This window comes from Xyrauchen texanus, chromosome 41, assembly GCF_025860055.1.
Source record: "Xyrauchen texanus isolate HMW12.3.18 chromosome 41, RBS_HiC_50CHRs, whole genome shotgun sequence".
NCBI lineage: Eukaryota > Metazoa > Chordata > Actinopteri > Cypriniformes > Catostomidae > Xyrauchen > Xyrauchen texanus.
This window is the reverse complement of record NC_068316.1, coordinates 17,378,447-17,403,761: the sequence shown is the minus strand read 5'-3', so window position 1 is coordinate 17,403,761 and position 25,315 is coordinate 17,378,447. Positions and strand designations below refer to the sequence as shown.

General features: G+C 38.4%; 1 protein-coding gene across 2 annotated transcripts in view; it reads right to left on the bottom strand.

Moving 5' to 3' along the window:
* Positions 1-25,315, bottom strand: part of cntnap2a (contactin associated protein 2a) — a 521,370-nt gene that overhangs the window by 198,986 nt on the left and 297,069 nt on the right. For both annotated transcript variants that reach the window (XM_052113320.1, XM_052113321.1), the window contains 4 exons: positions 18,209-18,371; positions 5,761-5,867; positions 3,121-3,240; positions 1,537-1,737 (listed from right to left, as the gene is read on the bottom strand). In XM_052113320.1, coding sequence (XP_051969280.1) covers positions 1,537-1,737; positions 3,121-3,240; positions 5,761-5,867; positions 18,209-18,371 — 591 coding nt within the window. The remainder of the gene's footprint in view (positions 1-1,536; positions 1,738-3,120; positions 3,241-5,760; positions 5,868-18,208; positions 18,372-25,315) is intronic.

Sequence of the window (25,315 nt, the reverse complement as noted above, 5' to 3'; positions counted from 1 at the left end):
TGCTCATTAATAGATTAGCATCAGCACCCAGCAACACAGCCAAGCTGCAAATTGTTATTGCGGCCTGTAATCAGAAAATGGGTTGTCAGAGTGCGAGGGGATAGCAGCAAAGACTGGTACAGAAGAACAAATAAGAGAGAAGGTGAATGATCATCGGAAGCAGGGTAAGAGAAAGCAAGGGATGAAGAAGCTTAAAGAGTAAGAAATGTAGAGTGTTTGAAAGACGTTAATCTGAATTAACAAGTTAAATGGACAGTCCTATTTTTTCAGATAAACTACCGGTCAAAACTTTTGAAACACTTAACTGAAATGTTTCTCATGATCTTAATTTTTTTTTCCATCTGATGTCGTATGCTTAAAATACTTTGAAATTATTTTTGTAGACAAAAAAATAATTGTGCCACCATATTCATATATTTCATTGTAAAACTAAAATTTTATACAAAATTTAAAAGTTTTTGAAATTGATGACTTGGACACAATAATAAAGAAAAGCAGCCAATAAGTGCCCAACATAGATGGGAACTCCTTCAATACTGTTTAAAAAGCATCCCAGGGTGATACCTCAAGAAGTTGGTTGAGAAAATATCAAGAGTACATGTCTGCAAATTCTATGCAAAGGGTGAATACTTTGAAGATACTAAAATATAACAGTTTTTATTTATTTTGGATTTTGTTTAGTCACAACATAATTCCCATAGTTCCATTTATGTTATTCCATAGTTTTGATGACTTTACTATTATTCTAAAATGTGACAAAAATTGTGTTTCAAAACTTTTAAAACTTAAAGTGTTTAACTTGAGATTAAATTGGAAAAAGAATCCCATTTGCGTTACATTCTATTGTATAATTTACTGTCCATGTTAAACTTTTGCCAATTTTCCACAGCCACAGTACCAGAAACAGCTTGGAAAAAGTAACTTTTGTAAATAGCTAATTAGAACTTAGAGTGGACACAGAACTATTAGCAAGTACAAGTTTTAATGCCCAACCTTTTAAATAATGTTTTGTAAATGTGTTCAAACTTAACTTGCTTCTCTAAAAATGGTTGTTCTGCTAGATATGGTAACCAATCTTTTCGATCTTAATCATCTTCAACCATAATCAGTTACTACATCCAGATGCTAGCCAACACATATCTACAGAGAGCGTAAATACAGTAAGCCTCAATCTTGAAATCAAGCCATTATAGTACACCAAGGCATATTCAGGAGGTGGTCTGGATGGATACTACAGTCTTGGAACTGGGAAAATAGCCAAAGAAATGTGGGTTGCAAACATAGAACAGGGAGAGGGGGAGTGTTTTAGAGTTTAGATGGCTATTAAGGTTGCAATCCTAGTCCACTATCAGTTTACCCGGATACCAAGACACCTGACCCATATTTTGTTGTGGTAGGAACTATCAGTAAAGTTGGATAAAATCACTTTTTATTTTAGTTTCAGATAACCTTCTAACACCCTGCACTGACACTGTAAGCATCCGTATTCTGCAATGCCATCATACTCAAAAACACACTCAGCCTGTCTCTCTTTACCTGGTGTGTTGAGTAGGCGTGACATTCGGCAGGCGTAGGCAATGTGTTGTTCGCAGTGTTCAGCACTATTGGTTATGGCTGTGACCTGCTCCATAGAGGCACTATAGTTCAGCTGCAGTACTGTCCGTCTGTCCCGGCTAGAGCCTGTCACTGCTGTCTGTGCTGGCAGGTTATTCACCACAGTTGTCCACACCTTGTCCTCTGAAACATGAATATGATAATGGTCACAAAAAGCTGAAGACACTGCAATAAAATCTTCACAGATTTGTTTTAAATATTCATAAGTATGAACCTTTATGAGCATGTATTGTTAATGTATTTACTATTGTTACAATGTAATAAAAATGTAATAACAATGTAACACAGTCCCAATCTATATGTCCATTACTAAGTAATGGATAACATACAGCCAGTCCCTTTTTGAATCATGGCTGAAGGGGTTCAGCCACTCTGCTTCACATCTTGCCTGACAACACTGTTCAGCCATGACGATATTCACAATATAGCAAGGCCTCTCATGCCTTATTGTATTTATAAAACAGTCACCACATAATAAAAACATTAACGAGACAAATGTTCATTAAAATGTTATATTTTGCAAATAAAATCAATAAATGGCATCCTTCTAGAAATATACATTAGTCCCTTGCAGAAAACGGTAAACAATGTTGCTAGGCAACAAGAAAAACTGTCAGCTATGGGTGCTGCAGAATAATACAAATAGAAGTTCCGTGACGAGGTCAGAGCTGTGCTTTATCATGAATAACGCATCAAGACCAATCAGCATCCAGGACTGGAACTATCTGTTTTAGAATGGGAGGGAGGGGGGGTTAGTTCCCCTCTGGCTAATTGTAACTGTACATATAAACTGTACATTAAATAAAATACATATCTGTACATAAAGTTCAATTTATTGCAATATTTCCTGCCTCTTCCTACCAGTATATGACATTTTGGAAACATCACACATCTTTTAATTTCTTATTTTTTCCTTCTTTTAAAACCGTTGCGTAAAGAGCTGAATATGTTTTCACATATTTTTCAAATCCACATTATCCTCTGGCCATAATTTTGCCTTCCCACCAAAGATTTATCCTTCAAAAAGCTGTTAAATTAACATTTCTTTTTCTCTCTCAAATTTGACAGACACTTTCTTTTCAGAGGGAATTTTGCTCTCCACCATGTCAGTTCAGGGATTTCCTATGCTCTGATATGACAAGAGTACCTGTCCTCAAATGATAACATTTTATTTTCTGATGTTCCAACATACAGTTTATGTAAGAAAGCTTTTTTTTTATGGGATCAGTGGGAACTTTGGTGGTACAGCCAGTTTGGCAGTGATGGGACGTTGCTTGGTTGTCTTGGAAACAAATGTGTTGAGATGTTAAAGTAAATTATTATCTGGCAAAGCAATAGTGTTTTTAGGAGCCTTAATCCAAGGCTTGGGAATATGCAGTTTTCTAAAGCATGTAACAGTAAAGGCTTCTTTATTAATCAGGTGTGAGAGACTGTTCTCAGAGGGCTTTCTGGGTTGGAAGTACTATGGTACACATCAAATTAAAACAATAATAACACACATTTTACCTGTCATGTTGCAGATGACTTTGAATGGACCTAATGGTCCACTTCCATCTGGGTCAATCCAGTAGGCATCAGAAGATCTTCCCAAGTGCTTATAAGCTTCACAGGACTGCTCATAAACAGCTTTAAGAAAGAAAAAAATTATACAAAATGGAAATTTCAGCAGATGCACCTTTCATCATCTTAATTAAAACCATAAATTTAATGAAGACAATATTTTCCTTTCATTTGGATCTTCCCCAGAACTGGAGCATGTGATAGTGGTGGAAAACTAAATATATTGGATAGTGAAATTAAATCACCAAATGCTGTGCACACTATGTTTATTTACTGAGATTGTAATCTACAAATGTCCCCATTGGGCTCCCGAGCAAGATGCTTTGGCACTAGTCTCCAGAGCAAACACAAAGGAACTATCCCTGCAATTCACATATTGCAAGTTCTTTGGATGTAAAGCATCCTAAACTAAATTTCCATTCTGTTTTTCTGTTTTCATCACCGTATTCCATGAGTCATACAGGATAATTAAACTGTATGATTATTTGATGCTGTGACTAAGTAACTCTGCCTTTGCACATGACATTTGTTGTCTGGTCAATAGTTATAAACTGCCCCAGCCTTCATAACAGCCTCTTCAGTCTGTATTACAGAGCGACAGGAAAACAGATCAATCCATGCTGAAATGTGCTGCAGAAATGGTTGAGAATGGATTGAAATTATTCCAGAACTTAGTAAATAAAAAAAAGAATCTGCGACTGCTGTCTAGGATTAATCATGTCTATCCTCTTTAAATTACTTCACCAAGTTGCTGAACATTGAAAAGCCATTGTTATGTTATACAGTATCTCACAAAAGTGAGTACACCCCTCACATATTTGTAAATATTTGATTATATCTTTACATGTGACAAAACTGAAGAAATGACACTTTTCTACAATGATATGTAGTGAGTGTACAGCTTGTATAACAGTGTAAATTTGCTGTCCCTTAAAAATAACTCAACACACAGCCATTAATGTCTAAACCGCTGGCAACAAAAGTGAGTAAACCCCTAAGTGAAAATGTCCAAATTTACACTGTTTTACAAGCTGTACACTCACTACATTACATTGTAGCAAAGTGTCATTTCTTCAGTGTTGTCACATGAAAAGATATAATCAAATATTTACAAAAATGTGAGGGGTGTACTCACTTTTGTGAGATAGGCCTACTGTATGTTATATGTTAATGGCTGAAACCTTCAAGCCATTTTATGCAGCTTCCTTTTAACAAATGCTTTTTTTGGAATGGAGAGTTCTGTAAGTGTTTATAAAGTGCAATGAACTTGTTTGGCTAAACAAATACAGGAAATGTTAATTTCTCATAATATGACCCCTTAACCCCTGGCAGAATCACCATCTATTTTCCATTCTTAGTGCAAACATAAGTAGAGTATTTCACACTTTTTCTTGTTTCTTTTTGCTTCACTATTGACTTGAACAACCTTGCTTTTGTCCTTGGAGAGTTGAAAGAGAAGTATAACTCAATAGAATTAAACAACTTTTCTATTGACAAGTGTAACTGATGCCACTGTGTAACTCCCAAACACATTTTCTCCTTATCAGTTGTAACTCCAGGGGTCCCATACAGATTCAGTCTGTAGTTGTGCTGAACCACAGCTCTCAGAAGTCATCCCACAGAAACCTCACAGAGAATACAATAGTACATTTTTCTATGAATCAATATGTATAAACAAACAGACAGAGAAAAGAAGACAGAGACCAGTGCAGATCTAAATGGGTAAATTACTGACTGTTTGACAATATTGGTCAGAATGATCATTAGAACAATGTCTACACATTTTTGCCTTTTATTGAGATAAAGATATGGGAGATTTATTTTAATGCATGCCATATCTTCACAAATCTAAATCATCTGTTCGAAATAAAGTCAAAAAGATAATTTATTATGACTGTATCAACATGGCTAATTGGTTTCACCAACATCTAAATTATCTGTTTGAGATCAAGTCAAAAATATTATTTATTATGAATGTATCAACCTGGCTATTCGGTTTTACAAACAAAAAGGGTTAGGTCAAAATAGATTTTCAAGTTAACAATTGCACTGTACCTTTTACAGTGCAACAATATATTTAAATAATCAACACAAATAATTTTCTGAAAAGTGTACAGTGAAAAAATAGTTTGTCCCACAAACAGGCATCTCAGACAATGCACTCAGAGGTAGCCGCTATGCTACTGTGCATGTGTGTACAAGAAGCCTTTAACATCATCAGTACCTTAATCACAGGTTAAGCACATATAAAAAGCAAATACTGTTCGGCAGAGCCATGACATTTCTCATAAAGGTCTTCTAGATGTTTAAACAGAACTTTGTACACACATTCATTATCTTTTCTTCATATTTTCCTTTATTAAACAGAAAATCAATGCATTCATTAGTACTAGGTTGTTTCTGTAGCATTTCACAAGCTGAGGTTGATTCAAAATACTCTTTCATTTTAAAACAAGCATAATATGTATCAGAACAAAAATCGAGCGGTTACACATATACATATGCACAGATTGCACGCACATATTCTGTATCCCTTTAAATAAACAAAAAAAAAAGACACAAACACATGCAAACTCACATACTTACATGTATGACAGGTAGCTCCAGTATACCCCGTCCCATCACATGTGCATGTAAACCTATCCCAGGTCTGACTGCATCTGCCTCCATGTTCACAGTGGTTTGGCATACATCTGAAAAAGGAGGACAGAGAAGAATAACACATTTAAAATACAAAGTTATATTGTACATGCAGGCAGATCCTTTTCTTAAATAGAACAGTAACTCATTAAAACACTGAACCTAGTGAGTAATTTGCTTTATAAAGGTCTTACTGTCAAATTGGTTAAAGACACACACACACACACACACACACACCGTAGTGTTTCCATGTTTTATGGGGACTTTCCATAGACATAATAGTTTTTATACTGTACAAACTTTAAATTCTATCCCCTAAACCTAACCCTACCCCTAAACCTAACCCTCACAGAAAACTTTCTGCATTTTTACCTTTTCAAAAAACATAATTTAGTATGATTTATAAGCTGTTTTCCTCATGGGGACCGACAAAATGACACAAGGTCAAAAATTTCGGGTTTTACTATCCTTATGGGGACATTTGGTCCCCACAAAGTGATAAATACACGCTCACACACACACACACACACACACACACACACACACACACACACACACACACACACACACACACACACACACACACACACACACACACACACATTTTGTCATACAGAGCCATACAGATTTGCCAGCATCTTTTATCTTAGTCTCAGTTGAAATACTAATTAAAGCTCCAAAGTTAAAACAATTAATGGCTTCACCGACTCTCCCCTTAACTTAATTAAGAAACAGTCATCTTCAAAGGTGTGTTCAATTGGCCATGGATCAAATCTGAAATCTGGGGATGAGGTGCTTGTTCTGTGGTAAGATTGTGTTGAATGTGAATTGTCCAATTTCAGAGCTCCTCATACAGTCCTGCTAACTGCATGTCAAATCAATTAACACGGCGGAACGCGATATGAAAAGAAATTATGCAACAACCCCATTGTAATTAATACATGTAAGGCCAGTACCTCAGGGGAGGAGCTGTGCTGTGATAATGCCAAATACGATAAACCATACCAGACTTACAAGTTCTTCTGCACTGCTATTGCTGTAAGTTTCTGGAGCAGTGCAGTAGTTTTTGTATAGGATGACATGTCTAGATTAATTGTGTTACCTCATTGGCCATCTGTGCCTGGAGGGTAAAGATACGGTGAGAACGTTTATGCAGTTCATTAATCAATCTCCTATAACAGAGCAGTCCCTGAACATCTATGTGTGCACTGATGATGACCCAATAATAAAAGTAAATATTCTCAACAGCAACATGTCACTGTGAAATAGCCAAAAGCATGCAGACACCTGAACATCACACCGTTATATGCTTATTGAATATTTCATTTTAAAACCATACACATCCCTCCCTCCACTAGATATTGAAATATGGCTGCAGGGATTTGCTCTATTTCAGACACAAGAGCATCGGCGAGGTCAGGTCTGGGTTTTGGTCTAGGTCTACCTGTAGATTTCTTTATGGACCTCATTTGCACAGGGAAATGTCATGCCGAAACAGAAAAGGACCCTCCCCAGACTGCTACCAAAAGTTGGAAATCATTTTTTTTCTAGAATGTCGAATAGTATTTTTGTAAGAATTACTAGAATATATGCGTAATCTATTTAAATCACTAGGGCTGGGGAAATTAATACATTCATTTTAAAGTGTTCAAATAAATTATGCAAATATTGTGGCATCCATTTTTTCCCACTTCCTATTGTAACATCTGAACAGAGGGAGCCCTCACCTGAATACTGAACTCTGTCTCTTCCTGTTTCCTGCCACATCAGTTCCTGCCATGCCACTTCCTGTTTTCTCTGTATATAAGCCTTGCATTCACACTCCCATATTGCAAAGTATTGCCAGTTATCTGCCTTACCAAGCATTTGTTTCTCTGCCATTGTTTCTGACTACTTTTTCCAAGTCAATTGTTTTTTATTGTCGTTCAAACATATACAGTTAGTACAGTACATAGTGAAACGAGAAAAACGTTCCTCCAGGACCATGGTGCTACACAGACTAAGTAACATTCCTACATAAAGTGCACGTGCAACGTGTGCAAAAAGTACGGGAAAGTAAAATAATTACTAAAAGGAACAGGTCAATAGGCACAGTGAGGGACAATGAATCACCGACCAGTACACATTTGTAATCGAGTAGTGCAATGACACGTTCTAAAAATGCCAAATGTAAACATAACATACTATGAAAAAGTGTTCTATGGACATAGCAGTTATTGATGTAGCAGCCAGGTATAAAGTGACAATGATTAGTGCAACTCTGGACATGTGCAAAAGTTGGATGGTGTGTGTGTGTATGTGTGTGTGCGTGCGTGTGTGTGTCAGTCCAGTCTCTGAGTATTGAGGAGTCTGACGGCTTGGGGGAAGAAGCTGTTACACAGTCTGGCCGTGAGGGCCTGTATGCTTCAGTACATTTTACCAGATGGCAGGAGGGTGAAGAGTTTGTGTGAGGGGTGTGTGGGTTCATCCACAATGCTGGTTGCTTTGCGGATGCAGCGTTTGGTGTAAATGTATTTGATGGAGGGAAGAGAGACCCCAATGATCTTCTCAGCTGTCCTCAGGGCTTGGTGTCCGAAACGTTGCAAGTCCCAAACCAGGCAGAGATGCAGCTGCTCAGGATGCTCTCAATAGTGCCTCTATAGAATGTAATGATGATGGGTGGAAGATGTGCTTTTCTCAGCCTTTGAAGAAAGTAGAGACACTGCTGCGCTTTCTTGGTAATAGAGCTGGTGTTGAGGGACCAGGTGAGGTTCTCCGCCAGGTGAACACCAAGGAATTTGGTGCTCTTGACGATCTCCACAGAGGAGCCATCGATGTTCAGCGGAGAGTGGTCACTCTGTGCTCTCCTGAAGTCAACAACCATCTCTTTTGTTTTGTCCACATTCTGAGACGGGTAGTTGCTCTACAACAGTCCGTTAGCCACTGCACCTCCTCTCTGTATGCTGACTCGTTGTTCTTGCGGATAAGACCCACCACGGTCGTGTCATCGGCACACTTGATGATGTGGTTCGAACTGTGCATTGTTGCACAGTCGTGAGTCAGCAGAGTGAACAGCAGTGGACTGAGTACACAGCCCTGGGGGGCCCCAGTGCTCATTGTGGTGGTGGTGAAGATGCTGTTCACGATCCGGACTGACTGAGGTCTCCCAGTCAGAAAGTCCAGGATCCAGTTGCAGAGGGAGGTGACCAGGCCCAGCAGGTTCAGCTTTTCATACTGTTATGACCATTGCTTACGTTTATTGGATTTACATCTCTGGATTACTGTTTTGGATTTGTTTGCCCGTGGACCGATTTACCTATGTTTGACCCAAGCCTGTGACCTGACTACGTTTAAGGAATACTGCCTGTATTAATTGTTGAAGCCTTCTAATAAATATATGCAAATGGTATCCACTCTGCCTACCTCAACATTACACCTATAGCTTCCATGATTATATGTGCATGCAACTTATGCCCATGAAATGCTTTACTATGTCTCATATTCTGGTACATGAGTGCTTAAGATTAAATGCTTTTTGGAACACTGTCTGCGGTGGTTAGTACCAAGCTTACATGAAATTAAACACGGATTAACATGCATGGTTAAAAGCCCTCTGGTTGCACTTTAATGTAATACTTGCGAGATGGAAAATATTCTTTGTTCTTACAGGATCATACAAAGTTAATGACATGTAGTGACACAGATGAGAAGATGAGTCACTTACTCTATATACAGACTGTGTGTGAAATTAGGAACAAATTGTAATACTTTAATAGTTGACTGGGTTGCAAACGCAGAAGTCTGGATGTAACTAAATCAAAGACAAAAGCTGACCAAAAGGATAAATATTTTAAATATTTGGAGCCTAGGTATTTTAATTCTTATATTATTATGTCATTCTGTCATTCTACCCCTTTTCAATATTTTCCAAAAATTCAAAACCTTAATATGATAAATAAATGGCTTCATCATTAGGATTATGTGTATTAGACTTAAAGCGGTTACACACCGGACAAGAAACGCCACGCCACATCACGGGTAGGACACGTCACAGTATCAAACAAAGGGCAAGTCGATGCGGTTCAGGTGGCAAACAGTACACACAAAATTACCAAGTTTTTGATGAGTTTTCAGGTTAGTGAATGAAACTGGTGTAACTGTGCAAACTGACTGATTATAAATGGCTATGTTAATATTGCAAGTTCTCCATCTGTAGCACTGAATGGGCTTCATAAGCTGTCAAACCAGAAAAGACTTAACTGAAAACACATTTTGTAGGCTATATGAAATAAGTAAATATATGTCCTTAGATAATAATTTTGGTCAAATTTAATGTAAAGGTATGTGAGTTGCACTCTGTGGCAAGGCAGAAATTTGATCACCCTCCAAAGTTGTAACTGGGTGCCACTGACAGATGCCGAACGGCGGCGGTGTGCATAAATTTGAAGATTTTTGGAACGCACAATGTCGTCCGCCAGCGCATCCGGTGTTTGACTCCCTTTACATGGTAAGTGACAGATATATTGTTAATCGCAGTTTTTTGTATGGCAATTAATTGTCTAACATGGTTAATCAGCGATTAATGGATTTTTTTTTTTATACATGATCAAGCTTGATTAAAGGCTATTTAATCCTTACTGGGAGAACAGGCTTCTTTTTGTTCGCTTAAAATTTATACAAAATGCACTGACGTTTTTGTTCTGATTAGGTGTTTGGTTTTTTTTGATAATTCTCATGTTTGTCCTGCACACATCCCTGAAATTCCTGAACTGGGAGCACTCGGCTCATCAAAAAGCACTGGTGATTGGTGAACTAACTAGTTTTAAAATAATGCTGCACATTGGTATACACACAAGCTTCATCCACCTATGGTGCTTTAGTTCATTCATTAGAAAAAAGTTTGGTTTCTTACATTGTATAAATTAGGCTTGAATTGGGATAGCACCTCTTAATTAGAAAGGTGTTCACATACTGTAGGCCATGTATCTTGGTAATAGCTCACCTCTTGCATACTGGCAAAGATTTTAGCATTGTTCCTGGTCAAGCAGGGAACTGGAGATTGCAGAGCAGTGAGCCTGAACAAGCATTTCCTGTGCATGGTCACTTAGCATCCCAGAGATTTCCATCACAATTTCCCAGAAGAAAGATAAAGGGTGCAAAAGTAAATGTGTGCGTATTTGAGTCTGTGTTTAAGAAATGTCTTATTGAAGGCTGGAGACCAGAGCATCGCATTTTTCCCGCTCTGGCTGTTTACACCCCTAGCAGTGCTTTTGTAATGGAAAGTGACAGTTTTCTAATGCAACCATTATGAACAGTAAGATTATGTGGCTTAAAATGCCTCTGTGAGATTAGACTTGTTGGGGTGAGACACCAATCTGCATCTCCTCGGAGATGGATACAGATTAGCTCAAAGCGCCTCTCTTTCTTTCACCCCCCCTTTAACATGCCATTATGTCAAACATTTCACATGGTTATTTAAAATGAGTCACATTCTAAGAAAGCCCCTGGAACTTCAGCAGAGGAGCTTATGCATGAAATAGTTTTATGTGAATGAAATTGATGTCTGTGAAATACTGTAGGGCTGAGAAAAAATATCTTCCGGATGTGACTGTAACTAAGAGAAAGATTGTGTTTTTTAGTGTTTTCCTGGTGGGAGGACAAACATGGAATATTCTTTAACATGTCAAATACAGAGACGCATTTGGTAAAGGAGATTGATAGAGCATCACCTGCCCTGATGAAAGTGAACATAAAAAAATGGTGTGGCGAGTGAGTGGCCCCCCTCCCCTCCCCTCCGATTGTACATAATCACTGCACTGGCACTGTGGAGCTTTGCCAGCGAAGCATCATTACTTTAACGGAAAAACACAGAGAGTGTTCAACCTTCTCCTTCCTCCTCTACAGTTCACTCTATTCTAAGTGAAGGAAGGAAGAGGGAGTCTGTATCTAGACTGATCTAATAAAGGAAAATATTTCCCTCTCAGGACCTAGAACTAACTGTATTGCAGTATAAAACCAAAAACATTAATAAACAGAGTGACACTGATGGGAAAAAAAATTAAACTAGCTTAAGTTGGTTTTCTGGTCATAGCTGGTTTAAGCCAGTTTAGCTGGTCTACAAGCCTGGCAAAGCTGGTCTTTACCTGGTCTAGCTGGTCTACCAGCCTGATCAGTTGACAATTTTCCCAAACCCCTCTAAAGCCTGCAAAACAGGCCAGCCTAACCAGCTTGGCCATGGTGGGAGGCCAGTGAACCATCTTAGATTGTTATAAGCTGCTTTCTTAAGCAGGAGACACTTCAATAAAGAAAAAGCATTTTGTCTGAAAAATCATCTAAACATTGACTGTCAGGTAGAAGGATGTAAATTTAAACACGGCTGTTAGCAAAAAGCAGAGATTCATTGGTGACGGCGTAGAATGCTTGTCTTTAAATCATGTTGAGAATGTACTCAGCCCTGAGCTATAAGGCTAATGAGACACATTAAAGCATAATGTATCATCACAGACAATTAAAATGGAGTTTAAGCTTCTAACTGAGCCGCAAGGAATCTAATGGAATATAAACAATGGCTAAATGTGTGGGACTATCTCATTCTAGAGAAAAATAAATGAGCAACATTTTTATAAATGAGCAAATGAATAAAAGAGAACAAATAGCTCTTCTTATTAAATGACTATTCTTTACATTGATTAGCCTCCCATTTGAATGTCAATGTACCGGTATAACCGGAGATATTTACGTTTTGAAATGCAATAACACTTTGGACGTTAGTCACTAAAAATTAATTTAGCCAACTGTGTGCAGTTTCTATGCATGCTCTTTTTTGTCTTGTTTTAGTGCCTAATTCACTAAAGCAATTACACAAATCAGTTAATGGCATAAAACTTTTGTAATCACGGTGTAAGAATAGAGGCATTTTTGCACCAAAAAAATTACGATGGCTTAAAATAGTATACTCATGGCCCAGCACTGTTTCAGTGCACAAACACCAGTGGTGTATTCGGGGCCATACGCACATGTACGCTGTATGTTTACTTTATTTAAGGTAAGCTGACTAGTCATGACACTCTACCAGGCACTGTTGACCAGTGATTTAGAGTGGTGTTAGGTTCATAACTGGTTTCTGGTAAAGAACGCTGATGATGCAATTTCATGTTGACAATAAATTGTTCACATTTTAGAAACTGGATTTTGAGGAGTTAATTTTGTGCAAAGTAATTAATTAGTAGTTATTATTATTATTTACTCATAGTTAGTTAGTAGTTCCCAGTAGGGATGCACCGAAATGAAAATTCTTGGCCGAAGCCGAATAATAATGAAACGCTTGGCCGAGGGCCGAAGGCCGAATACCGAACATGGTGTTTAACATTTTTTTCCATTTTTGACAATTTTTTCACCATTGCATTAATTAAATAGTAAAACATTTTTTTTTTACTATTTTGTCTTGCTTTTCAGAGAAAAAAAAAAAACAAATTACAAAAATCAAATTTAAAAATATTTAACACTGAACAATTTTTAAAGATTCCAGCAGATATTATACAAACAAAGCACAATATAACTTCTATAAATTTACTAAATAAATTAGTAAAAAAAAATAAAAATAAAAATGTATTTGGCCATCTTTGAAGCCCCCCTTCTTGAATAGCCTATGTTAGGCCTATAACTAACTGCTGAAAGTAGTTGTAACACAACAAAAAGTGCATTGAAATGTGCAAAAAATGTGGATGAACCCACAACAAATGAATAACTGTCGTAGACATAAGCCTACTTAGCCTACTTATTCAGAAAAAGTGGCAGGTTCTTCTTTATGAAAAGTAGCTTCTCTGCTTTCTCACATGAAAGTCGGTTCCTCTTCTCATCGATAACATGAGATGCAGCACTAAACAGTCTCTCGCTGTCTGTGCTTGTGCATGGAGCAGACAAGTACCTGGGATCAGAATAGTTACAATTTTAAATATTGCAGTTTTCTAAAAGTTGCTCATTTCAAAACAATGTCTCAGAGATAATGAAATGGTTGAAAACCGGTGTAGGCCTACTAATTTACTACACTGAAAATAGTACCAAATACATAATATAAAATACAGTAACACTTTACAATAAGGTTCCATTTGTTAACATTATTGCATTAACAAGCATTAACTAACAATGAGCAATACATTTGTTACAGTATTTATTAATCTTTGTTAATGTAAGTTAATAAAAATTAAATTGTTCATTGTTAGTTCATGTTAGTATAAGTGCATTAACTAATGCTAACAAATACCACTTTTGATTTTAACATTGTATTTAGTAAATGTTAACATTTAAGATTAATAAATGCTTTTAATAAGTGTTTTTTATTGTTAGTTCATGTTAACTAATAGCCTATTAATGTTAACAATAGAAACTACTTAAGTTTTACCAAAATATAAATAAAATCTTAAATTAATTTCCCATACAGGGTGGCCTACCTGCGTGCCATCTGTGCCAGGTCGGGAAAGCGACCTTGATTGGTCCTCCAAAAATCGAGAGGGTTATTGCTCCTGGGAGTGGGGACTTCTGAGAGATAAGCATCTAACTGTTGAGCGGTTGAGCTTGTCCTCTGTCTTGCAAATGGGTTATTCTCTTGGAGGATCTCATCGAACATGTCAGACAGCGAGACGGTGCACGGCTCATCTGTAGTACGAGCCCGTTTTCTCTCTGCGCTGTTTTCATCTCCTGCGCTGTGCATCACCTGACCGTCTCCATCACCTAGCGGCTTTCCCAAATCCAACTCGGCCTGGATCATTTCTCGTGTGCGCAACTTTTTCCCCACATCCAAGTAATGATCTTTATATCGTGGATCAAGTACAGTCGCGATACAGTACAGGGGTTCTGAGTCCGCCTGACTAAATCGTGTGCTGACAGCCTCTAAGAGCGCACTTTTAGTCGTTTTCACTCCGTGGTCTGTTTCAGCCTCTTTGTTTAAAAGTCGCTTTAGTGCTGCAAGTAATGGTATAACGTCTGCCACAGATGCATCAGATGAGCTTATTTCTTTTGTTATCTGCTCAAAGGGGGCGAGAAGAGAGAGAACGTTCTCGATTAACACCCACTGGTATGCGGTGAATGTCGCGGGCAGATCATAATCTGCTATGTATGTAGCCAGGACTCGCTTTTGCGCAAAAAGGCTTTCCAGCATATAATATGTACTGTTCCACCTTGTGCTCACATCTTGTTGGAAACGTTTTTGTGGCGTTCTGAGCTGTTCTTGGATAGATTGTAGACGCGCATAGGCAAGCGGGGAATGTTTGAAGTGGCCAACAATTTTCCTGCCTAACGCTATCACATCCGCTATACTGCGCTGACTCAACAATCCCTCGTTGACTGCCAGTTGAATTGTGTGTGCCATACACCGTATGCCTTTCAGATTGCTATCTTCCATGGCTTTAGCCATATTTCTTGCGTTGTCACTGACTACAGCATGCACTTTAGATCGGTCGATACGCCAAGTGTCAAACATGTTGGCGAACGCCTCTGAAATGGCTGCAGCTGTATGGAACCCTCTAAACTCTTGTGAGTGCAGCACAATCTTTTGTAGCTTGAAATCTGTGTCGATCCACTGCGCAGTTAAACTCAGCATACTGGTGGGGCTTACATCCGAGCTCCACATATCAGTCGTGAAGCTGAGGGCTGCAATATCTGTAGCCAAGTTATACATCTCAGGTAAGCACACATCTGAGAAATGCCGTCTACTAGGTATGGTGTAACGGGGCTCAATATGGTCTATAAGCCTGCGAAATCCAACATCCTCTACAACCGAGAATGGTTGATCATCCAATGCGATGAATTCCATTATCCTTTTTGTAATGCCTTTAGCTTTGGCACTGTCACTGGCAAACTTTTTGGCCTTTTCTAAGAAGTCAGCCACAGATGGAGTGGGTGTCCTGGGACTGGGAGGAGCTACTTTCCTTTTCGCTGCTGTTGCTGCCGCAGTGTCTTTCTCGTACTCTGCATGCTGCTCGGGGTGTCTTAATTTTAAGTGACAAATTAAACTTGTAGTGCTGTAAGTTTTGCAGATGCACCCCCTCTGGACAATTCAGCAGAACAGTGTCTGCAAACGGCCGTTTTTGCCTCTTTCTCGGACACTTTAAAGTGCTTCCACACCGCCGACATTTTTGCTGCATTTATAAAGCGCGCGCCTCTCACTCACGTTACTATTTGATCGCGTCATCAAAAACGTCATTGTTCGGCAAAATTTATTCGGTCTTTTTACTTATTCGGCCTAACACCGAAAGTGCTTATTTTGTTATTTTCGGCCGAATAATTTCGGTTGCCGAACATTCGGTGCATCCCTAGTTCCCAGTGAGGCAACAGTGAACTAAAAGTGAACTATCAGTGTCATCAGACTGCATTATTACTTACTGATTAGTTAATTGTGTTTCTGTATTAGTTAATAGTAGTAACTGTTAATAAGTGATAAGTACATGTTAATAAGTAAGTGTTAATGTAGTACTACTCATTTGTCCTGCATTAATTCCTGCATACTTAAGTATGAAACAGTATTCTAAAGTGTTACCGATTTGTTCCCAGTATAACTAATACAATCATTATTATGTCCCAGCAATGATGAAACATGATTCATGTAAAAGTATGTTTTATTTTTCAAAAGTTCTAAAGCCGGAATGTCACAGAATTGTAGGAATGACCCATTTACGATATGTACAAGTTGCAGTTCCGCCTCTCTCTATAAGCAAATTATGCAGTCTACAGTAACAGTAAAGTACAAATGAAAAAGGTTGCAGGTTTTTGCACTGAACTACCACTCACAAAAGTGGCACAACTGTTTAATGAATTAGCCCCATTATATATTAATGGAATATGCAATGTGAGTCTCAGGCACACAAATACTTTCTAAGGAGTTCTCCAGTTGTGCTTCCTTTATCTACACAGAATTCAATTATCATCATACATGATATCAGTACAATGAAAAGATGATTACTATGAACCATTTAAAGGGTCAGGTGGATATTAACATACTTTAAAGCTAATCTGATTAGATTAAAAGCAAGATGCTTGGCCCCTTAATTTTCTGTAATTTGGAGGCAAATTAATGTTTTCTTGTACAATGAATGAATACATTATCCATCACAGCTGCTTGGAAATCCTCCAGCCTAGGTGATGAGCATTATTTCACAAAAACATTAAAGCTATAAATTAAACTGTCAACAAACTGACACAAACAAACATCAAAGCCACTCTTAATTACAAATAATTAACAAGCAAAAATTATTCATTATCGTAACTCAATAAATAAATAAATAATTCTGAATAATGTTCTGAGGTCTACTGACTCGTCTGTTAAGCATGAATAAACACTACATGACTCAAGTACGTCAAGCTGTCTTCTTTGATGTTTTGAATCAGCGACTGGTCTGCGATGAGATGTATCAGATCGCATGATAAACGGTCAGGTATTGTGCGCATTACTGCAACATGCCAGGACAAGTCGTAGACGCTACGACAGATTTCAAACCAGCTTGATATCTAGATGTCATGTTGTCAGGTGTGCGCACTGTCCCGATGAGCAAGAGACCAACAATGAGCCAAAGCCAATGAAATATAGAGAGAGCGCAAGAGCAGAGCAAGGTATTGGGAAGCAGGAGACAAAAAATTATTAGGAAATAAAACATCCCCCACATCTCCCTACCTGCTCTATTCCTTATTTTCAGCTGTTTTTTCTTTGTAAATAAGTACAAAACACAAAAACGGACGTAAGCTGTTCCTTCATGTAAATAAAACAACAACCACATCTCCCTACCCACTGTCTTTATAAATGTTTAGCTTTTTTCCCCCTTTGCAAATAAACACAAAAACAGGTGTGAGCAATTTTTCATGGTTGTTTACATGTTATCACGAACTGCCTCCAAAAATTGGCCCCATTCTTTTCCATGGTTAGTGCTTCACGCTAACCCAGATTTGTGCTTTTTTTTTGGTTTAAATGCATACATTTTGCTACGTTTACCCCTCTCATACACACTAGAATGGTGTTTTTCTCCACTGAACACTGATACTTTTGAAAATGCTCTCCATAGCCACAGAATTTGGAAAATGATGAGGTTAAGAAACTAAAAACGGTTTAAAACTTAAAAGGATTACTGTAGATGTGACCTAAATTCAATAACAACTAAAATTCAATAACAATTTCAATGGAAGATTTGGCAAAACATCTGCTCTCTGATTATACTCCTTATTTGCTGTTGAGCTTGAGGAATAAGGAATACAGAGTAAGGTCAGCTCCACAGAGCACAGGCAGACTGTGACTGGTCCTGCCCCCAGGGAAGATACTGTCTGTAGGGATAAGCCACTGTCTCGGTCTACTGCACCCAGTGATCACCATACTGTCTCAGTCAGTGTTTGTTTAACAGCAGGGCAGGGAAAGAAGTGTTGGAGCTCTAACCTGTCAATGATGGCACACATGTCCAGGCTGACATTCTCGAAGGCTCCCATCCTCCCCTGCTCCACTGCAGTCAGGTCGGCCAGCTGATCGTCCACCTGAATGAGCTGCATGCAGCCCTGGAATGAGTGCTGGGATGGAGATGCTCTGGTTCTTAAAAAATAACCTAAACAAAAAAATTATACATAGTTATTTACCTGTAAGGAAATACTACAAATGCTATATGACAAAAAATAATCAAGGCACTTTTTGATACTGTCATTTCTGCTCTACTTGCGTAACCAAACGGAATTGCAAATAAATATATATTTGGTTTCAAACTGGTTTCCTTAACAGTTCTCTTTTCCATCACTGGTTAAAAACAGATAGCCCCCAAAACTCAAGCCATTGGTTGAGCCAATGTTGATATGTCGGGGTGGTCAGGGTACTCAAACGAAAAAAGGAATGCTTTGATAGCGACGCAAAGCCACAGTGTTAACAGTTTTCGTGGAAATCTACAAATGGCTTACTTCACTCTAAATATTCAGCTGGGGTATGAGAAAGTATTTTACATTCAGCTTCAGCTTTAAGCAAAATGTTTAAAAAAGATTTGCAATAAATATCTTAATCATAATTAATGCATTCAGAAAGCTATTTTATAGTAGTCAGAATTCTAATCCTCATAATGGGGGGATGTGTTTGCCAAGACTCTGGGCTGTTAATGCAGAGATCAATGGTCCAATCTTAGTTCTCGGCAAGCCTGAGCTTACTGAAAGAACCCTATTTCCATTATGCCCTCAAGGCACTTAACATCAGACTCCATAATGGGGTCTGTGTACGGTGCATTGGTTTGGAAAAGGTCACCTAAATGTAACGTAAAAGCAAAGTCACTGTGTGATCTAATGTGTTAGGTGTGAAAGCTAGGCATGAGGATACTGGGGTAAAACTTATCAACCTAACCTCATTAACTTTGATAGCTCTGATAACAAAAATGTTAATGTATATCCCAAACAATCAGCTAAATTCAACTCAAACTACTAACGTTAATAATGAGACAAAAATACCCTGAAACACTGAACAAAGCTGTGTCTATCATTAGAGGAATTTTCCCACACGGACTACTAAAACAAGAACCCTGTATTCCAGGGAAAATATGACAACCCTAAACCTGAGAGATCTGGCAAATCCACAGGGTTGTTCAGGGTAAACAAAGCCTTCCCCTATGATGATCACAGGAAGGCCTATTGAGATTCACCTTGCAGCCCCCAGACATTAATCTACAAATTAGAGCATCTGGAAGAATCAGCCTTTGCTTGGAGCTTTTTTGATAAAATAGAACTGAGGAGACAAACAAAGTTCCTCAAGTTTGCAAGGCCATCTGTCTTGTCTGCTTCCTGCACCTGTCCAAGAGTCTATATGCCTGAGCAGTCAACAGAGGAATGGGGTTTGGTATGGAGTGTGGTGGAGGGGAGCTATTGAATGAAACGCTGTGGGAAATGTGTCTCACTATAGAGGGAAAACAGAGGAAAAAAACAAGCATCTGCTGACAAATTAAAGCAGGGCTTCAGTGGCATCTAAATGATTGCCAGGATTTGTAGGTATCTGGGAAGCTGCCAATAGCCATGGTTGATCAACAAGGGAGGCAGAAAAAGGCAGGTTTCTGTCAGCCACAACTGGATGCGACTTATTGGTGACTGCATTCGTCCCATTCCAGTTTCGTAATTAATTGAGGATAGTTACTTTTCTGACAGGATGGCACTCTAAATTATGACAGAGGCACACAACTCAGTCCGATGCACACTCCTGTGTGTGTTTGTGAGTAGAGAATGCATGAGTGTGTATACTGTATTCTGTTGATTTTACAGGCATTGGAGAATAACTACTTTAAGATTAATGAGTGTCTATGTGCTCCATATATTATTCATATTGGCAAATGGAATATGGAAGAATCCTTCGAGATCTTCCTGTTATAAACTTTTATACTCATCAATAAGCCTAGTGCAGATGTTAACCACTTGTTAACTACTGGTTTACTCTGCTTTATCTAATATGTTTCAAGGGAACATTTAAAAGCACCTTTTCTTAATTCCGCTCTATTGTAAAAACCTGGTCTCATAATATTACATTAATTACATAAAATGTTTGCAAAATCAATTTTACGTGACTTGTATCTATCACAGCATTTTCCTAGTGAAAGAAACACTAGAAGCACCACAACAACAATGATTTTTACTCACTTTCACACAAATTATGATTAAAAAGGCAGATTATCATTTCATAAACACATTCTTTTTGCTAAACATTTAATGTTATCTTATGACATCAAAAGTGCATGACTTTTAAAACTTAACATTTGCATTACATAAACAACTACATTTATAAACGTATCCATGCATGAGCAAGTCGTGTGGTAGCTCAACTGATAGAGCGTTGTACTGTACTTGCAATGTGGAATAACATGGTGTGAGTCCTGCAGAGCATGCAGGTCGACCCATAAGTCAAAAGAGTCATAGAAGCACCACAAAATGACATGATTGCTTCAGCAATTGTGGTTTTCACCTCACATTTGCTTTTATGACACTATCAGTTAGGTTTAAGGTTTATGGTAGGGGTGTCGTTTTTGTTGAATTAAAACTTGAATGAGCATTAACTTTAAAAATGCAGGGCTCTATTTTCATGTGTGTGCAAAGCACAGTGCTACGCGCTACGCCAGTGCACAACATCTTATCCAATTTTCATAAAAGTACAATTTTCAAGCCAGCACAAAGCGCAAGTGGGCATGGGTGGGAATGTTTGCAATACTGTGGCTGTTGGCGCACAAACTGTTGATGTATTCGTATGTAAAAACGTTACAATACCACATCTTATCTCAGCAATTCCATATTCAGTTCCTGCATTTGAAGTTTGCAGATTCCACCGGCAGGTGGTAATAAAGTTAATGTCTTGGGAAAATAAAATACATATAAGATTATGTTAAACTATCTTACGTTTATGGCTTATTTTTCAATTATTATCATTATGTTTGTATTTACAATTGTATTTATAATCTAATTTATATTGTTATTTGTAACGGTTCATAATAAGGAGAAAGCAGGAGCCGGGTGAACAGTTGACATATCGTTTATTTCACACTCAAACAAAAAACAGCCTTCCTGCAGCAACTTAAATCAGGCTTTCCACCACACACACTAACGCGTCTTTGGGCACCCATATACACACACGCACGCACAATGGACAGGCATTTAAGTCTCTCTCTCTGTCCTCTCTGGTGGATTCCTTTTAAACTCACCCAAACCCTCACTAGAACAAGAAAGAAGTATTAGACTCATTATAAACAGGTGACAATCCTTACCGTTCTCAACGCTCAACCACACCCCTGTATTTTGTTTTCCTGTTGACGAAGAGTGATTTTTAAGTCACTGCAATAGGGCCATGGAAGAAGCTGGGTAGAGTACAATTTTGGATTTAGTATTATTTTTTTGACCACTTCTTTTTTAGAAAGGATATTTTAGTTTTGTTTAAAGTATAATTTGAATTTAGAAATATATTGTGTAAAATTTCAATACATTTTTTCAAAATCGACCAGTAGAAGTACAAGGCCGATCCAATCACTGTTAATACTAGCCATGATTTGTGTGTTTTAACAATACATACATTCTCTATAATTTAATGCAGCATACATCCAAATTCTGACAAGAAAATTCTGCATTTTCTATGCATTTAAAAGAAGATTGTCACTGTCATTGAAATATCACCTGGTCCCTGTGAGCGCACTGTAACCCTCGAGAATGAGCTACAATGAGCCAGTCGTCAAGGTAATTGAGAATGTTGATGCCCACTTCCCGTAGCGGGGCAAGGGCTGCCTCTGCGACCTTGGTGAAGAAGCGAGGGGACAGGGACAGGCCGAAGGGGAGGACCTTGCACTGAAAAGCCTGGCCTTCGAACGCGAACGGTAGGAAGGGTCGATGTCGAGGCAGAATGGAGACGTGGCAGTACGCATCTTTCAGGTCTACCGCTGCGAACCAATCTGATGCTGAACGCAGGTTAAATTCTGTTTCTGCATGAGCAAATTGAACGGGTGTTTGTGTAAAGCCTGATTGAGATCTCGCAAGTTCAAGATTGGCCGCAACCCACCGCCTTTTTTGCGTTCGACGAAGTAAGTGCTGTAGAGACCCTTCTTCATCTCGGCTGGAGGGACAGGCTCTATTGCATCCTTGAGTAGCAGAATTGTAATCTCTGCCCATAAGTTGCTGCCATTTTTCGACGCACATACCCGTATGTCCGGAGGCGGGACATGCAAATTCTGCCTGCCAATTTCTCATTGACCTTTTCTCAAGTTCAGAGATAAGCGAGGCTCTCAAGAAAGACCCCTTGTGTCACTACATTCGACACAACATCGAGTGAATAACAGAAGGGGAAGTGCAGTTACTGCATTGTGCCTTTGCAGGGAAGTATAGGTTGATGGGCATTGTTTTCTTCATTACAAAATCTAATCTACTGCAGTCCTCCATCAGACCGTCATTGATTTGGTGAGGTCTGCCACAAATGTCCAGAACAATCCTCTGTAAAACGTATTTTGGATTGGGAGACTGTATCCAACCACAGAGGAAGTCAGGAGAGAAGCAGTCCTCAAGTCTTGGTTTTCTGGGAGAGATAAAGTACTATCCTCCCTGTTTTTTTTTTTTTGCAACCACCTAAATACATGCAAGACACTATTATGGAGACATCGGGGACTGTTTGGAGTTTTTCTGCTTCCTAGAAAATTCCATTAGGTCTTAAATGATCGAGCATGTTTTAGAGCTAATGGTGTTTTGTTCGTGAGAGGCACAAGACACATGAGAAATGAAATCTTAAGCTTGTTTTCAAATGAGGAAGAGACAAAAAGTTCAAGATCTGTTCAAGTTCATAGCACTCTAAGTTTGAATTGGATACACAGTGGCATTCAAAGCCCATCAAGGTCCTATTGGAGAGGATTGGGAAATAGTAAATGATGCATTTTTTTTTCAAAAGACTCATTTTCAGTAAGTGCTGTGTTATTCTATAAATACAGAAAAAAAGATGTTGGTATTGTGTTTAGTCCTTACAATGTTTCAAGCACACATACTGTATCAAAGCTCTACCTATTCTTGTAAGTAACAAAAGTTGTAATAACTGGAACAACAGCAGGGCAGGAAAATGCCAGGAGTTATGTATACACTTCAGGTGCCTGCATAAGGCCAGGGTCTGTCTAGCCCTGTAATGAAGATCTGAATTAGGTGTATTACTGAGAAGTTACCAGAAGCTAATCTTGCACAAACACACATTAATTTCTTTGCTCTTTAGAGTCATACTCTCAAGGCCAATAAGAGTAATAACCAACCCAAAAAAGGCACGGAGGGTTCACTTTCCAATCACTGCAAAATGCAAACGTTATCTTTTATTTATCCTTTTTTCTAGGATTCTGCAAGAGTAAGCACGACAAAATTGTACCCACACAGGATGATAAGTAATTTAGGAACTAGAAAAACATACAACAGCATAACTATTCTCACCAGATGCATGAGTGATTTCCTATCATCCCATTTGTACCATTTAAACACTGAGGGACAATTTTCTGCACAGTGCTAAAGCAAATTCCCAGTTTAATTTCACCATCTATACTGATTCTAAAATGAGAAGCCATCATAGTTCAGAATTATGCTTAATCTGTCTCTGAGAAACCAGACCTCAGTCACACAATCGACCAGATAAACAAGCACCGCTCCAAGCATAGGAATGACAGATATAAGGGAGAAGGTTGTTCTCTCTCAATCTATCAGCATGAGAACGTGAGTCCACAAAGTGCTACAGCTGCCTGATTAAAAAGAATGGAAACATATGAGCTGCCACAGGAAAACACTTTTCATTACCCGTCTCAGGAAACTCAATCTGGCCTGGCATGTTTTGCCACTGACCTTGCTATCGCTAGAGCTGACTGATCAGAGTCCTGCCTTTGATGATTATGTCATATTAAATTTAATGCACACTGGCCCATGCTTTACAATTAGTTTCCTAAAAAAACAGCCTCAATTACACAGAACCTGTGTTCATGCTGGTGGTTTCATACGGTAAACAAAAAAATCTGGTGTGGTGATTCGTACTTAAAAATCTGAGCTTATCTAAAGTTGCAGGCTCAAACCCCAGAAAGGTCAATTCTTGAGCTATCACCATTGTGTACTTGAGCAAGGCAACTAAGGTTGTTCCAGAACAACTGTCTGTATAGTAAAATTGTTTTGTAAGTTGCTTATGTAAACAATAGTCCGCTAAATAAAAAAAATAACCTTGCTTTTAAATGACCAACAAATGAAGAATAACTTAATTTAATAAAAACTATAGATGGACTGGCCATAGCAAGCACCAGGAGTTTTCCCAGTGAGTCAACTGGCAAATCTGCTGTAACCCAATTTATATTAATAAAATTGTTTAAGCCCTTTTGAGGTACAGGAAGCTTAGTTTAAAAGGGCTGTGAGCGATTTTAGAAAAGAAAAAAAATGTTGTACTTACAGCACCGTTAACATTTAAATATTATGTTTAATATTAGCACAGGCCAGTAACATTTGTTGTCATTGGACAGCCCAGAGTGTGTTTGTTTACCTGCGTGACCCACTGAAAAGGGCTCAGCAGACCAGTTTTAAAGCACAAAACTAGATTTCATTTTTTGCTGCTCTGGATCTAGGACTCTTCTCCAGACTAGGACTACATTGCCATGGAAAGTCAATAAGGAACAGCATTTAGTAAAATCTTTTAAACTTTTCTGGCTCATGAATGCTCAGAAAATGTACTGTAGTTTAGAAATTTCAGTAGCTGTAAAATCCACACAAAATCACTGTTTTTGAATTAAATTTCGGTGCTGGGCTAGCTTCAGCATTTTGCCTTTGGAATCAATGTCTTATTTGATTATTTTTGCAGCATGTCTGGCACCAAGGTGGAAACATTTTTAGCATATATGGCATACGCTGTAGATTGTATTCTATGCTGAAAAAAGATCCAATAATAGTATACAAATCAGACAGAACAGACGTATCTCTTCTCTAACAAATAATAGTGATGGATTGAAAAGCATGATTGATACTAATAGTTAGTGCACAGTTGAACCAACGGGAAAGCATTGAG